The sequence below is a fragment of the Triturus cristatus genome, chromosome 8 (genome assembly GCF_964204655.1).
Source record: "Triturus cristatus chromosome 8, aTriCri1.1, whole genome shotgun sequence".
Taxonomy (NCBI): domain Eukaryota; kingdom Metazoa; phylum Chordata; class Amphibia; order Caudata; family Salamandridae; genus Triturus; species Triturus cristatus.
The window spans coordinates 278,942,451-278,960,861 of record NC_140591.1 but is presented as its reverse complement, the minus strand read 5'-3'; the positions used below and the strand labels follow the sequence as shown (position 1 = coordinate 278,960,861).

The 18,411-nt window shown below is 44.1% G+C and overlaps 1 protein-coding gene across 1 annotated transcript in view; it reads right to left on the bottom strand.

Moving 5' to 3' along the window:
* Window positions 1-18,047, bottom strand: part of DDX10 (DEAD-box helicase 10) — an 867,511-nt gene extending 849,464 nt beyond the window's left edge. The window contains exon 1 of the mRNA XM_085621530.1: window positions 17,564-18,047. Within this exon, the coding sequence (XP_085477656.1) occupies window positions 17,564-17,779 (216 nt within the window). The 5' untranslated portion in view covers window positions 17,780-18,047. The remainder of the gene's footprint in view (window positions 1-17,563) is intronic.
* Between the last annotated feature and the right edge of the window lie 364 nt (window positions 18,048-18,411).

Here is an 18,411-nt window from a genome sequence, read left to right as displayed (position 1 = left end):
CAATGGGTTTCCTGCTTTTCTATTTTTGAAAGAGTCAGCCCCCCTCTCTCTGTCCGACAGCGCATGCATCTCCCAGGTTTCAGTACAGCTACAGCATCCCCCACACTGTGTTTGCCCCAATGAAGTGCTTCTGGATCTTTCATTCTGGGCAGCTTTCTTGCTCTTCTGTGTCCACACCTTTCCTTCATACACTGTGTGCATCTACATGCTACAGTGCCTCTGCCTCTCCCTGCTACAGTAACGGCATCCCTTTTAGCAAATTGGAAATGACCAGACACGTGTCAGGCTGTCTATTAAGCATAGGATGGCCTCCAAGTCCTTCATGGTCTACAAGAACATCTATTCAAATACCCCAGAATTCTAAGTGACCAAATGAAATTGGCAAAAACCAGGAGGCAGTCTGTGCTCAGGTCACCACTACATTTTCCAAGTTCCCATGACAAGGATTGTAACTTGCAGAGCTAGGATATCTCCTCTGGGAATCATCATGAATAATTAAAGCAGTGAACTGCCCTGCTTATGTGCTGGATCTCTGGAACACTTGTAAATGATATATTACATATATGGATCTTATTTTTACTTCTGTGACCTATTTTAGAATTAATTAAATTTCCTAGTACAAATAAACAAAATACAGTAAACAAAATGTAGGCAATATAGCCTTCAGTCAGACTACAAAACTAAACTGATTTGATTCATTATTAAAGTGTGCTTTTCTACTTAAAGGCTTTATAAATATGTGAGATTAGGGTGCTAAAAGAGCCTGTACATGGAAGGGACATTTCAGTGCTTATGACTTAAATGAGGATCCTTTGAAGGAGAACTATGATTATGAAGTAACTTTAAAATTTTCAGTGGCACCAGCAAGAATGTAATCTTCCCTCTTTAGGACTTTGGGTAGAGTCCTGCTTGACAAAATTCATTAATTTCCTTAAAACGTTTTTTTAATAACTAATCTTGACCCTGTTCTAAATTCAATATGCATTTTTTAGAACATTATGATGATGGTATATATTTTTACTGGCTTTTATTAGGTTTCTTCCTCTTCAGTATCGAACTTTCAGTGCAACTGTCTATGTAGCACCAAGAAGCCTTGCATATATTCAGCTGAATAAATATGATCAACAAAACATGACAACTCAGGAATCTATCGCAACAGGCAGTCCATGACTTAAATAGAGCCCCAACTGCAACTGGGCAAAATATTTCAAATGTCTTCTTAGAAAAATGAAACAAAGATAGACAAGGTATCAAATGGTCAAGGGTAATCCTTGCAACATTGTACTCTGAGAGACCAATCATCCTGCTATATTTGGGTCTAGAAAACCAAAGAAACCAAAACGCGAGCTGCTTCACACACGGAGTGATAAACCCTCACTGCTACAACAACAGCACCAAAGAAACTTAGCAACAATGTAAATAGATGAACCTTTGTAGCTGCAACCGAATTAAATTCATTTAACCGACTCGAAACAAATAAACACCTTGTAGAGTAGAACATGTACTGTACATACAAATATTGCTTTATGCAAATTTACACTCTTGAATGTACTCAAGCAATGACATCACAAGCAACAGTATAAAAAACTGATGAGTACAACAAACAAAACTGCACACACACCGATTACCTTATATTAGTAAACAGTTAACTGCTTTGCAATCCACCCCATCATAGTTACACACAAACAAGCACTTGCAAACAAGTCTTTTGACTAGTTTCGTACTTTACAACTACCACATACATTAGTACTGAAATTATCAATATGAAAGAGCATCTCTAAACAGAACAGAAGAATAGTGAATTCAGTTACTCTTCATTTCACGAGAGACAACTGGAACGCACATTGGTGTATTTATTGTTAGAGCGCACACCACTGACTAAATTGTCTCTAGGCACGAGGAGCAAGAAAACAATAAATAATCATATGAGAAGTACAACTAGAAAAGAAACCCTGGATGCAACATGCTATGTACAATCCATAAGCGGTTTACTATCCGACAAGAGAATTTCCAAGGGTGTTTTCTAAAGCGCAGCAGAGCATTTTTTTCCCCTGAGGTCTATGAGCAAAAAGATGGCAGATCATTTGGCCTATCACTGAAACCCTTCAGTCTTCCTTCCACACGAGTTTAGTTCTAGGAACATGTAGATGGTCTAAAATCAAAATCTGCAACTTTGCAGGCGATGCTCTTATGCCCTGATAATAGTTCAATGGGATTAACCCTGCTGAGATATGGTCCCATTTCTTTATTTAAGGACCAGCCTCACTGCTGTGTTTTGCTGCTATTGCAGTCACACAATTTGGTTCCTTGGAAGCCCACTCAATGCCGCCTTTACATAGTTCAATTTGGAGTTAATTAACAAACATGTAATACTTTTGTGATATTGCTTAGCAATGTAAGCCATTATCTGTTTTAACAGCTGAAGACTTAAAAATGCTGAGCGAACTAACAACTCATTATGAGCCTCAAAATATAGTCCAGAACCCCATATACAACAGCTGCATTCCTTTCTTTTTAGGTAAGGATGTTGGAAGCCCAAATAGCTCAGCAGGATGGAATAAGTATATCTGAAGTCTGTAACTTTTTGCATGGACCTTTAGGTAGCACCTGCATTTTTAATCAATTAAGTTTGAGACAACTATTAGTCATCCAGGAGACCACTTCTTCGATCTCTTTTCTTAGGGCCAGAAAAATCATCTTTTGGTCCTTTTATATATATATATACATACACACATACACGTGTCATCTATGTACGATTTGAAATTCATGCCTTTGATCTCGATGATGGGATACAGTGGGCATGATGTGCACAGCGATTTACAGTGACGAGTAGTGGTGACGAAGGACACACTTGCAGTACTCCACACTCAACTCTCCACTCAGAAGATATCAAAAAGGCCACGCTTCACATGTTGTGTCCACATCTCAGAAAAGATTGAAACCATCTCAAGGCCTCATCCAAAACTTTGTCTCAAATCCTAAAACTATAAAGTAGTAAATCATAGGCCACTGAGTTAAATCCTCCTGATTGATCATGATTATCTGCAATGAGAAAATAAAGGAAAAGTAGGACATTGGCGTGGGAGAGCTAGATAGTAAGGATTGGGAGGCAGCCAGAAAGCACCCGGGAGAGATGGCGAGTAAGTCAGGATTACGTCGTATACAGTTAAAGATCCTACATAGAGTCTATTAAAGTCTTCTCCAACAAGTAGCTCGTGAGCTACAGGTAGCTCTCCAGGCACCTGCAAGTAGCTCGCCTGTGTGCAACCCAAACTACTAAATTAGAAGCTTTCACTTGGTTTACTTAATATATGCATACCAAAATTTCGAGCGTATAGTTGGAGCAAAAATGTTCTGATTTTCAGAACTCATAAGCTGATATTTGGAGAAAAAGTGCCTGAATTTCCAAAATATATTTAAAGCTGCTATTTGAGTGATAATTAATGTGCCATTGGGTAAACCTTTTCGAAATCTTTATTACCTTGCTGTCAGAGTCATCACAGCTAGAGTTGTTATGTACTACCCATGTAGAGGCATTACATATTGACAGAGCCTTTCACACTTTACTGTTTGCAACCATGCCTGAGGTGATCGTGGCATGGGTAGTAATTTTGCATATGGTGCCCACTAATGTAATTTTGTCTGATGTAGTCAGTATTACAACATTAACAAAATTAGTAGCTCTTGGGGCGTGGCCAAGACGGATTGCTGTAGCGAGCTCCGTGCATGCCCAGCGAAATCCTGACATAATTCTCCCCTCCTGCAGCTCCCCGCGACAAGGAGGGCTGCTCTCCCAAAGCAGGTTCCCCACCCTACCCATGGTGAAATCGAAGCCTGGCCAGGAATCTCAGAGTTATGGAGCAGCACCGATCGCAAAAGGGAGGCCGCGCATGCTGAGATTTACGGGCTGCAGCGTGAGATCCCCGGAGGGTGCAGAGACCACTGGTGGCAAAGCCTGTCCCCAAAACAAGAGACAACAACGCGCTAGAACTGTAGGTAGGGGCAGACTGCCGCAACTCCCAGTCTTGTCTCCCCTCCACTGGCGCACATATGGGCTGCGAACAATAATAGGCCCGGTGCTACCAACCCCCCCCCCGCACCCCCGTCCCCCCCCGCTCACCGCAACTTTGCCTAGATCGCAGGAAACTCTATGGGGAGAAGGTGCAAGCCCAGATGAAGACATCAAGCATCGGGACCAAGCTGGGTCGCGAGTGAGGTCTAAGGGGCAGAGCGAGTGCGAGCGCTCACAAAACGTGCTGGGCTGCGGAAAGCTCTAAAATGAACCACCCGAGGGGACTTTGGGAATTACACGAGACCGCAAAACAGGTCCAAATAACCGGGCGAGGGGTGAACACCCAAGTGGCAGACAACCTACAAAGGAAAGCTCCCAACAGAGGTAGGGGACCGGCACCCAACCCCCCCATGCACGTCGCCATTTATTCTGAACACCTCCCTGTACTTCCCCAAAAGACAAGGAACCAATCCTCATGGGACCCACACTGGGCAGGGTAATATTCAGTGACCACAAGGCACGGACCAGGAATGCAGGCTGTCCTTCCTGTCCCTACAGGAATACAGCCACATTGGCCAGCGCATATTGACATTGGAGGCTGGAGCTCACCCCCTTCACCCTCTTCCTACAAGCAACTATATTAGTGACTCTTACAACATCCTAACGTACTGTAAAGTGGGAAGACTACACCAAGAACAACGCGGCTCTAGTATAACGCGACAAGAACTAAGCACAGACAGAAAACAAGTGTGAACTACCAAATAGAGCCTGGAGCCTGACACTACCTCTACTCTGAATCCTCTATTCACAACGGACTAAAGAAGATCGCGAACACTCGAACAACATGGTGAAACCTAAAGCAGACAAGACACCTGCACCACAACGAGATGCACAGGGAGAACTGCTCCACGCTACCGATGATGAAGCTACAGAGAACACTGGCAACCATATTACTCGGCAGTTCGAGGAGTTACTTACAGCTGTGATTGACATCAAATCATCATTGGAACCCAAACTGGACTTGCTCTGTGTCGAGATTGATATCCTACGAGAAAATCAAAAAAAACTAACAGAGCGTGCGGAAGAGACAATCAATTCTGGCAGCACAACGCCCCATGGTAAGGGACTCAGACCACCGTATCCTTAAACTCCAATCAGATGTGAACCATTACGTGATCGACTCGAAGATCATGAAGGGCGGTCTCGTCATAATAACGTACGCATAGTGGGCCTGCCTGAACGGGCGGAGGGTCACAATATGGATTTTTTCTTAGAGCATTGGTTTGTGGGAATGGTACTACAGGGTAAACAGTCCACCTTCTTCTCGGGAGAAAGAGCCCATAGAGTCCTAGGCAGATCGCCTTGACCAGGCGCGACACTAAGAACTGTGGTAGCACGCCTATTAAATTATAGAGATAGGGACCATATACTGCAGGTGTCGAGAGCAAGGGGACTATGGTTAATTGAGAATGCCAAAGTACAAATGTATCCAGATTACACTGTGGACGTCCAGAAACGCAGAACATCCTTTGCTGCTTTGAAAAGAGTATTATGTGAAATATACCGTACTAAAACTGACCTCTTTGACGGAAACATCACTAGAGCCACTTCCTCTATTTACTCGCAGAGGACATTCTGGAAGATGCTCCCACTATTTCGGGCAGGGTGGCCCTTGCAAAAAATGTGGTTCTCCCACGCCTACTTTACTATTTCGCTACTCTACATTCCTCCCTCCTATTTTAAAAAACAGGAGGCAAAGGTTAGGGATTTTCTTTGGAGCACATCCACGCATAGAGTCTCCATTAGGAAGTTATATCTTCCGGCTGGACATTCCTAATTTTGAACACTATTTCTTAGCAGCTGAGCTGCAATGGATAGCCAGATGGCTAGTATCACAACACCTAACAGACACTGCCACTCTGCGACCTCCCATATCCCTTCATGACTTCCTTCAAATGTTTTTCACCCATGCGCTAGGCCCAGGAAATCGGACTCCTTGCTGCTCTCCATAGCGTTCCAAAGCTATCGCAGAAGCGTATACATCACTCGTGCCACCACACCGTGTGCCCCCGGCAGAGTTACATGGTTGGGAGGCTGCGGACATACATGACACAGGGGACCTTTTTAGAGATGGCGCTCTAATCCCCTATGCAGACCATATCACAGACAATGGTCTACCTCCGGGGCTATTCCTAATGCACCACACACTCATTGCCTCACTTTCTGCCAGGTGGGGCAATTTAGCAACAGAACTTCCCACACACCATCTATTGCAATATCTACACGTAATGGGCACAGGGGGGACACTTGATTCGCTGGTTTGCTTCCTCACTCCGCCAACACACTGCGATACCACTGATGCCCCTGAGACAATACTGGGAGGAAGACCTAGGTTGCCCCCTATCAGAGAATGAATGGATGACTATACTAGAAAGTCCTACAAGTGTCCCTCGCAACCAGCGCTTTCAGCAGATCCAATATTTTATACTCCATCGCACGTACCTCTCCCCTGCCCAGATAAATAAGTTCTTTCATAGGGAGGACTCTGTATGCCCCAGGTGTCAACTGTCCAACACCGACCTCCTACACATACTCTGGAATTCCCCTGTCCTAGGGGACTACTGGATAGACGTGGCAGCCACCTTGTTCCGCTGCACCAAGCGTGCAGTTCCCTTCCACTGGGAGGTGTATATATTACGCCTCTTCAAGAGGAGCTAAAAACACGAGGCTATGGCACGATTCTTAGATTTGGGTTTAATCAGTGCAAAGCGTCTGATCACCAAAAGATGGAAAAACCTGGCGGCGCCTCAGGTGCTGGCCTGGCACCATTCTAGGCACAATGGAGCCAAGGCATAGGGCATGGGACTGCAGAGGGAGGACTTACTGGGACTTCGCAGGTTCCTTCTTGCTGCAGATTGGGGGGCTATGGTGATTGAATTGCAGAAGGCAGCCACACCCACAGCAGACACCCAGGAGGAAGCGGAGGTCTCCTCAGCGCCAAGAGTGTACTCCACTCCCACTAACGAGGCAACATAAAGGGGGCTGTCTCACGCAATACTTACACGCTCCACTGAAGCACGAGGTCTTCGTGTGCTCCACTTGCAGTTACTTAGCTGTTGCTACACATCAGGGTCTTGGGTCACGAGCAGTTACCCACTTTCCCTTAGTCAAGTTATTTTGTCCTCGTTATGTTGAACCCTCCTCCCACCGTTCATAACTACACGATATCACGCATAGTATAGCATCACAATATGCAGCGTTTGGGTTGTGCACTCGCTCAAACTTCCTTTCAAGTGATCCGATGTTGTGGATAACTTCACTATACCATATCCAACATAGTGCATTCATGTCACCGTTGCTAAGGACATGTCATATGTTTGCTGCAGTATCCTCACTTGGCAGTTGTGATCATTTAAATATTGTAGTACTGTAATGTTAAAATATAAATGTCAATAAAAAGATATTAAAAAAAAAAAAGGGAGTATTATGTGAACACAAAATAGAATATGCCGTACAGTTTTCAGCCACTCAGCGAATTCAATGTGAAGGCACAACGCAATTCTGGAAAACTCCAGAAGCACCATGGGACTGGCTAGAACAAACAGGTCTGACACCGACGGAAGGAGCAGACCCAACCTCAAGGCAATCCTGGCACACCGAGCAAAAATGGAGGATACCCATAAAACATCAACCCAAAGGTCCCACCAAAGAACAAGTAATGAAAGGAAGAGGCAAGGTAGTGCTAGATGTGGGGAAACGTTCTCCCCCCTCCGCAGCTTCGGGATTAGACCTAGAAAGTAAACAAGAAGAAATACTACAACTTTCACCCACTCAAATAGCTGCGGCAATAGGTGATGGCCCGACAGTCACACCACAAACTGCAGATGATGTGATATGACAAACCACCGTGAGGGTTGAAGGGAACACGGGTTGCTGGGAGGGGCCAGCATGCTAACACTGTGAACACTACTGGGATAATTTCCCCATTGGAACACGCTTTGGGAGGTAGCATTAGTTAGTGATCAATTTTTAGTAGCACAATACATTGCTAGGGGCAGAAGGAGAAAATAAGGTGACAATTCAATGTGACGATAAATTGTGTTTTTTGGTAACTACATTATTTGTTATAAATAACTTCATATATTTAAACATGTATGAGAACAGCACTGCGTTACATTAAATGGCATGTACCCTGTGCGTATCCCTGCAGTATCTCTTGGACCTTCTCTGGACTCCCTCCCAAAGACCTCCCAACGTAGCCTCGTCTGACTCCACCAGACATATGGGTGCGTCCTGACTCGGAATGATCCATTAAGGGACCCCGCACGTCTACAATTGGGACCTCTGTCTCGACCTACGCCAACTGTCAATAAAACAAGAATAACCTGGTCCTGATGAAGGCCTAAACATATCAACAGGCCGAAACGCCGTCGACTTTTACAGTGAAAATTACGGCGCTATTTCTTCAAGGATACCTATCTTGAATTATTAACATTCACTGTTTGGGTATCTCTACAATGTAAATTTTATCAGCAATTGCTTTTTTATTGCGCCGCTTCCAGTCGTTGTACATACTTCCTCAGGTGTCACTTGCGTCGTTCACTATTTCACGAGCACTTGTGCACAGTATCCCACAGGTTACATGCCATTTAATGTAACACAGTGCTGTTCTCATGCATGTTTAAATATATGAAGTTATTTATAACAAATATATGTAGATACCAAAAAACACAATTTATGTTGTCACATTGAATTATTTGTCTCCCTGTTTTCTCCTTCTGCCCGTAGCAATTTATTGTGCTACTAAAAATTGACCACTAACTAATACCCTCAGAGACATTGTTGTATGTTACATATCTTCGCCCTGGCCTTTATAGGGTTTATGGGCTATCTCCTCTAGTCCGATAGGATAGGGCCTAGTTTGGTGCTTGACAGCCCACCCGCATTTGTTTCTTCCTCTAAGAAGCACTGTATGGATCAAAACATTTTGATACACATTTGTGTAGTTACTATGCATCTAAGTGCCAATGGCTGGCCGCCTGTTGGCATACCAGTCTGGGTGTTGGAGTTGGGATTAATTCGTTTTTACTTGTTTTATTTCTTCAACGTGAGATGAAAATGTTTAAACAACCATAACAGGGGAGAATCTACCTAGAATATATTCAGGAGGTTCTGAAGTGGGGAGGGAGAGGGTGGGGGAGATATCCTACATGTGCCACAACTGTACCTTACTACTAAACCATGAACCCGCAAACGCATGTTCCTGCCCCAATTATTACAATATTAACCTGGAATGTACAGAGTTTAGCAGGTTACACTAAGAGGAACCAAGTTATTCAGTACCTTAAAAGACGTAAGGTCAATATAGCATTATTACAAGAAACACATCTCATCACACAGACGCTTGAGGTGATACGTCAACACTGGATGGGAACGCTGATTGGCACTGCATACTCTAGTTATGGAGGGGGCGCGCTGATTTGGGTGGCACCTGGAACCCCACTAGAGATCCAACACACCTGCATAGACTTGAAGGGTAGATATGTGGTATTGGACGGCTATCTACTATCACTAGTGACGATATATGCACCAAATACCAACCAGACTTCCTTCCTGCACTCTTTTTCCCCAACCCTACTTCACAATACACTAGAGCCCCTGTTTTCTGAGGCAGAGACTTCAATTGTGCCCAGGACCTGGACATGGACCGCTCTCGCCCCCCAGTACCAGGTTTGCAATCCATTGCTTTGGCCCGTAGTCTGCAGGCCTGGTCCAGGGATCTATAGCTACGTGATACCTAGAGAGAAGTTTACACCAAGAGGCCCAGGAATATTCTCATTGCTCAGGCCTGCATGACCTACACAGCAGAATAGACTTAATATACGGCTCTCACGAAGCCCTCGCCAAGGCAGAATATCTCAGATGAACTATATCAGACCATAACCCACTGCAATTATGGTTGGCATGGGGTAGAACTAGGCCCACAATACCTACATGGTGATTATCTGTGGCGGCACTCAAAGACATGCCATTCCCCGCCACCATACTGAAGGAGATAACCATATACTTCCAAGAGAACGAGGGCTCTGCATCGGGAACGGGGGTGGAGTGGGATGAGTTCAAGGTAGTATTAAAGGGAAACACAAGCAAAACTACATATGGAACTAAAATGGTCCTCCAGAAAGAACTAATCCAAAAAGAATCTGAAATAAGACAGCTAGAGCAGAGGACTATAGATGCGACACTACAGGCAGGACAGTTAGCTCAGACAAGACTGGTCCACAAGGTCGCATTAGATTGCTTGGGAGCGATTGATTAGAAGGAATACATGGCTAAATGACATGCAGAAGGAGACAAAGCAGGCAAGGTTCTGGCATGTTGCTACACTCCGATACACCTAGAGTACCGATCCTCGCTATCAAGGATGAAACAGATATAATAGTTAACACACAGACGGCAATAAACACGACCTTTCACTCTTACTAAGAACATTCTACAGTACCCCTGAAAATGTAGAAATCGCGGACATTCAGTTGTTCCTGGAAGAAATAGAACTCCCACAAATAACAAAAACACAATATACAGATCTAGAGTCCCCCATTACCTTAAATGAAATATAAAATGCCCTTCAACAACTAGCAAGGGGGAAAAACACCAGCGGCAGATGGATGGCCACCAGAATTTTACTTGAAATACCAAACACAGTTAGCCCCTCGTTTACATCGTGTGTACTTAGAGGCGTACAATAAAGGCATACTACCCACACCCCTGCGAAAGGCAGTTCTGTTCATGCTCCCTAAACCAGGTAGGGACCACTACTTCTTGGCACATATCGACCATTATTCCTATTAAACACAAATTCTAAAATATTAGGCAAAGTCCTAGCAAATAGATTAATCGACCTAATACAAATACTAATACATCAAGACCAAAATGGATTCCTCCAAAACAGGAACACATTCCTAAACATACGTAGGTTGTTTATGATAATGGCCTGGGCAAAGAAGCAGGAGAGGCAAGACTGGGTGGATTCCTTGGAAATAGAAAAGACGTTCGACACACTATGGGTGGCAATACCTACAAGAAGTTCTGCCACGTTACGGAATTGAGCCACACTGCCAGAAATAGGTATCCCTACTGTACAACTCTCCGACGCGAGAGTCTGTACGCAAGCAGAAATCTCAGCACTGTCCAATATAGAACGGGGCACAGGTCAAGGCTGCCCTCTATCACCAATTATATTTGCTTTAGCAATAGAACCATTGGCATGCATACTTCATAAACATGTTCTGGAATGGGGCTTAAAAGTGCACAATACATGGCACATAGTATTGTTATACGTGGATGACGCATTATTATATCTGAGGAATGATGCAGAAAGTCTAAACCATCCGATGCAATTACTGGCGCACTGTGGCAAAATTTCAGGGTTAAACGTGAATTGTGACAAGTCACTTCTATTCCCCCTGACATTTATGAGACCGGAACAGCGGGATACACTCCCATTTGCTCCATTAACATGGAAACGCGACACATTTAAATATCTGGGTGTCCAAGATAATCATTCACCCATAGATTTAATGGACCGAAATCTAGGCAAAATATTGACCAGTGCCAAATCTTCATTGCATTTCTGGACAGGTCTACCACTTTCACCCGTGGGGCGCATTGCTATATCCAAGATGCTTATATTACTCAAACTATTATACTTTTTTGCAGCCCTCCCGATACATAAACCTCCAAGATTTTTCCAAGACTTAAAGTCACTACTAATAGCCTTAATATGGGGTAAGGGCAGAAAATGGGTTTCTCTAGCAAGACTTCATGCACCACTGTCAGAAGGGTGGCTTTTTCGCTTCAAACTATGAATACTACTTTGAGATGGCCCAGTTGTAATGGCCGATGCATTGGATTGCAGGCCAAAATATCTTCTGATTGGGGCAATGGGCAACTAGGCTCCCCTCAAATGCTGTTTTAGAGGGGCTCCTAGGTACGGACATTGTGATACCCAGAAAACCTGCTAATGACCATAGCTAAAAGCTGCTGGCATCATTATGTACATAAAAAGGAACCGTTCCCATATGTACCAGCTCTGCCGCTATGGGCTACACCGGACTATACTGCGCACGGTCGCAGACCAAAAATTGTAGAATGGGTGAACACAGGACTCACAACTTGAGCGGGCATGTTCACTGTCTCAATACTTGTCACATTCAACACATTTAACAGAAGAATATGGATTGCCACTTGCTTCTTTTTTAATGTACACCACACTTACAAACCAGTTGCTTAGGATATGGAACAAAACACACTATGAACCAGAGAAATTCAAGCCCCTTCAAACACTACTCACCCATGGCACAGCTGGTCGAGCAATTACAATACTCTACACCTCGCCAAGACAAAACACCACAATTTGCAACAGTGAGGACTTACTGGGAGAGAGAGTGATCTCCAACTCTGACCGACAAGCAGTGGACACAATGCTTAATGAACAAAAAGACTAGCTCAATCAATGAGATACTAAAATACACCCAATTCAATTATTTATACCACACTTATCTCACACCTCACAGGATTGCTAGAATGTATCCGGCGGCCTCCTCAGATACTTGCCCACGATGCTGCACACCCATAGCTACATTCGAACGCATCGTATGGACATGCCCAAAAATAGGTGAATATTGGGACGAAGTGGCAGGGATCTTGACCGATGCCACAGAAAAAACTGTGCAAGCAAGCGTGCAACATTTTATTCTAGGAATTACTAAACGTACACCTAAACGCAAATCGTTGAACAAGTTTCTGGACCTAGATCTAATAATAACAAACGCAGAATAGCTATGCGCTGGAAAGCGAGGTCATCCCCTCCTATATCTCAATGGCTTAAAGATTTACTCAAAGCCCTGATGGCTGAAATAGACATCTCACAAAAACAACAACTAGACACCTTGACAGACACCTCAACTCCAGAATGGAAGACATATCTTTCCTTAATTGAATCGAAAATAATTACCGCAACATCATAAATGCCGCTAACAACAATTATATACACCGCCGCCTCCACCACTAAAGTAAACCCTCACGTACACATATGTAGGTCTTCCCAGCGACAATATACAGGAAACTGCCCCCCTGCACCGGCCACTATACAACTACACTCATACACTCAACAGTGGACATCCGGAAAAGATAGGCCCACAACTCCCTCCCAAGCACAGGCAACATACCTTAAACTGCTACAGAAACACAATATAAGCATGTACCACTCAGTGCAAACGAAACATGGTAGTAGACAATCCACCTATAACACCCCTCACTACAGACTACGCCCATCAACATTATGTTACCATTTGTTTCTTCTCGTTTCTTAATGTTTGCTTAAGTAACACAATGGATGGTTCAGTAAAATTGGCGAAAGGTATAACTCCCACACACAGGTAACAGTGATATGCAACATTGATGTAGATGGCAAAATATACTACAACAACTGTATTAAATGCTCAATGTAATAAGATATGTGTACACCTACGCCCAACATGTCTATGGAGATTAGACAATTGTGCAACTGATATAGATACAAATGCGAAAGTCATTGTAATATGGTAAGAATTTAATGAAGGATTATATTTAAAAAAACAATATCAGCAGCTCTTCATGAGTTCAATTGAACACAAGAAGCTTTTATTAAAGAAAAAGGTTGGAGATTCCTCGACTCTATTATGACCGATCTTGACTACACAAATTTGGAAGAGCCGAAACACTGTACTGCTTAAGATGTGGGGATATAGAGGGCTCTTTCTTTCAAACACTCTGGGGGTGCCCTACTGTTCGCATATACTGATGGACATATTGGCTGATCTAGGTATGCTCCAGATGGCACCCGTACAGGTGGATCCCAAATACGTACTCATCAGCATCCCCACATCAATGGCTCTCCTGAGAGACCAGTTTCTCTTTTGTAATCTAGGTCTAGTGGTGGCAAAATGTGACTTTGCCAAGCACTGGGGGGCACCTGAACTACCCATCGTTGAGGAGTGGGATGGACATGTACATGGCCGCAGAGGAAGTTGTGTATGAAGCCAGAGTTTGTCCAAAGAAAAATGTTACATTTGGGGTCCCTGTGGTAAATACAGTGGAATAGCTATGATGGATAAAGAAATTGTGTCCTCACCTGAATGATGTGGAAGTCTTCTACGGAAGCTTTAAGAGGGATGGTCTGTAACTTGATGTGTGCTGTGCTACCTGATGGGCGGATCGGATACATCGTGGTACTACAGGTACCTAATGAAGAATTGCCTTTGCATGTACATTGTTGTTTTGTACGCACACCCATGTGCTCGTGGTTTACTCGTTATATAAACAAAACAAAAAAAATGTGAAAAAAAAAAGGATTACCAGCAATGAAAAATTTCTATCACCATCAACGTAAGCATGATATCTAGCCATAAGACCAAAACAGTGCCTCGCTGCTAGAATAACTGACAGATGGCTATCCAGCTTCAGATGATGATCCAGTAAAGTATGCAAATTGGGATGATATGTTTGTCTTCATGATTTTACAGATCCAGGCAAGTTCTGCAGAAGAACACGTTTTGCAGGGTAACAGGAAGTAATGGAGCTCTTTTTAGAACCAAAAATTTCGTTCTGATTTTTTGAGAGAGGCATTCATCTCTCCTGTATTAAGTGAATAATTCACCAATTTGGCTATACAACGAGCAATGTTATTGGCGACAATACTAGGTAGCACATCAAATGAAAACAGGATCAAATGAAATAGGGGTAGTAGCTCCTTTCCTGGCTCTCTGAAGCTACTATCTATGAAGGTAGGACTGGGAAGCAGAAGTAAGCAATCTGAGTTCACAAATGACTGGAAAACTCTGGTCGTTTCTATAGAGCTTTCAGTTCCTTTCAATTCCTGACATCAAGGCATTCCAAACCTCCAGCAAAACAGGGGGTGAAGGGCTCCCAGACAGATGCTGTCCCAACTGCAGACCCTTGAGAAAGCGGAATCAACTTAACAAAGAAAGGGGCGAGCCAGAAGGTAGAGGTGAGCCCATGTGACAAAAGCTCCTGAACAGGATCAGAGGGGGAGTGCAACTTCAAGGCACAAACATGAAAACTTGAGCTGTGACAGGGCCTGTCTCAGATACGCAGGAGAGCTGCTTCGGAGAGGCTACAGGTGGGAGCCTCCTAGAGAATAGAGGCGGAGCAAATTTAAATTCCATCACCCCATGTGCCGCACAAAAGAAAGTAGGGCCACAGAGACCATGAGGCATAGGGACGGCTCAAGACTTAAAGAGGAGCGGAATGGATTCAGCATGCTGACCAGCTGCATAGCCAACAATAACAATGTTGGGCCACAAAAGCTTTGGGACGATCTGTCAGGTGCCCCCTGTGATGTGAACAGATCTGAACAGCAATGGAACATGATCATGACTCTGAAACAGCAGAACAGGAACCTCCAGAGCAAGAAAGAAGATTGGATTCGAAGAAGTCCCAAGGAATGCGGAAAGGAATGGCACCCAATAATTTGTGTGTGACCTTTTGCACAAATTCTGAGGTCAGATGCACCTCCATTCAAGCTAGATTAGATACACAGAGTGTATGTACAGCAAGTTTGCAAGGAATAGCCCTCCTAGTCATTCTGACGAGGGGTCGTGCCTTCAAGGAGGAAGAATAAGTCATGAAGTGAGAAGTTAGCATTCTCTTCAGAGGACACAAATAATTGTACCAAGACTTGTTGGCAGTTACCCTGAGAAAACGCAGAGACTGCTAATAAAATAATTTTACAGGGAACAGCAGATCCCCCACTACTAGGGATTCTAGAGAAGGAGGCGAGCCACTCCTTTCGCCTCCAGTTCAATGGCAAGCAGACGGCACTATGGTAATTAACAAAGCAAAAGCTTAACAGGCAGCAGTAGCCTAAATGATGACAAACCTGTTGGTGTCCATAAGACATTGGGGAATGAACAGTTGGGGTAATCAGGCCGGGATTGGTGGTCCACTGGCTCCAAAGCTTTTCTAAAATCTCGCACATCACAGACCTGCGCACCCCATAACTCATCATAATATGACCCTACGGACTTGGAGAGACTATCTCACTATTGCCAAGCACACAAGTATCCTAGACAACTCCAATGGAAACCTCCAGTTGGCCAGTTACATTTTATTTTCTAGTCATGAGGTGGGAAGTGGCAGAGGACAGCACCAAGCACACCCTATGTTAACATTCAAACTACTTTCCCTGAGTGTGAGGGGACTAAACTCCCAGAGTAAGCAGCAATAAATGTGTAGTTATCTATCTAAGCACACTCCAGATGTGGTCTTTCTCCATGAAACCCACCTTTTGCAGCAGTACTAGTTTTAGCCTCAGCCCAAAACCCCTACCTACCCCCCACCCTATTTTGGGTGCCAGCCCAATAAAAACAGCAGGCCTGGCGATCCTCTGCAGACCAAATTTGGGGAGAGAAGGAGTCACAATTAAAAGAGACAGGGAAGAATGCTTCACTAACACCTTATTCCCTCTTCAAACGTTACGCGTCCAACAACTTTTTAGCAACCAACTCAGGAACACAAAGGGGAATATAATAGTTGGGGGTAACTTCAACTTCGCCTGGGACTCAAAGCTGGATAGAGACAGAAGGTCATACACAGGCACAATGGGCATGTCAGGGGAACTAAAAGAGAATTAATAGACAGTCCTATAGACACCTGTAGGTACCTTCATCCTTCAAGAAAGCACTTTTCTCACTACGCTCAATCGCAAGCCACATACTCATGTATAGCTTAATGACTGACTTTCTACACTGTGATTCGCTCTCTCATGAAAGTGGCCATATCCGATAACTCCATTTCCAATCACACACATATGAAAATGACATAAGAGAGGGGTATACACCCCACGGGGATATTATCATGAAGATGTGGCTGATAATGCTTCAGAGTCCTGTACATACGGCAATAATGGCAAAGGCAATAAATATATTATTAGGCGATAATGCCGCCTTGGGTGTGCACATTAGTATGATATGGAAATATTAACGCGACCCTGCGAGGTACTGCAATCATCACTAAAGTGGGACAAACCGGGCAACAGACTGGTACAGTGTGCATAATAATCACACTCACTAAACAATCTATGGTAGTGTTTATCATTTAATATGGGCTAATTTAGAGGGGGGGGGGGGTTAGAATGGAATTCCAAAAATACGCTACGTGACTTATGGCTCCCCCACCCCCAACAGAAATAGGATGCCAACACGCGCAATGTCTCGCCATATTCGCAAAGTGTCCAGCGAAATGATATTGGAAACCGGACCACCCTAACAGGATTAGTTCCGTACATTAAAATTATTTTTCCTTAGTGTTGCTTTTCCCTATGCCACTCTCCCCAATCATAGCTTGTACATATCTCCTCTCATTCTAAAGTAATGTGCCTGTCTTTACACATACAGTGCGTCTCCCAAGCAGTGACAGCCCCATGTTCTTGCAGTGCCGAGTCAGTCCCTAACGCAGTGCCCTCCGTACCTTCAGTACTTCTGCTCTTACCTCATTGTATCGCTGCACCAGGCGGCTGATGCTCTCCTTCTCCACTTGCCACTCTGGCTTATGTCGCTCTTTTCGCAGGATCTTGCACTTCTGTTGCTTTTTACTGTACTTTTTCTTCCATCGCTCAAAGTTCTTCACGGGGTCTGTGCGGTTGTTAAACCTAGAAGCTTTCTTGACTACTGGGGTAGCTGGTGTCTGCGACTGAGTGGTCTCCATGCTGATATCTGGCAGAAAACATATAACCCAGCGCCCCTTCTACTCTCGAATGCTAAACACACATCAAGTACTCCGGTGCGGATACATCCATTCTGCGCATTCCTCACTGCGTCGGGGGCGTACCCGAGTCACAAGGGTAGCCATTTTAATAACAGGCAAGTCTTCGTAGTGATCAAAGCGGGTCGTCGATTGCACAGGGCCCTGGACTATTATCTTCCTGACTCTGACATGGCTGCCTCCATGAAGCATATGCTGATGTTAGAATCTCACAACGTGAGACAAAACTACTTCCACAACATGGCGCGTTCGAATGACGGCTTTGGAATTAGATAAACTTTATTAGTATCGTCGAATTGAACAGTACAGTCGATCTGTACACCCTCTTCGCTTAACATCACGGCTATGTAAAACTGCACAAGAGCAGTTCTGATAAATTCCGATTGTCACGTCAAAATGTTTTTATGACCCTGCTTACCTCTATATTAAAACACCAATCAATGAATGCATCGAATGTGCGGAACACAGCCTTCAAAAAACGCACCTGGGCACATTTGTGAACAGAGAAGGGCAGACGTTAAGAAAAAACAAGCAGTGGCAAAGCCAATAGACCTCGCCTTTTGGACCCATTTAAC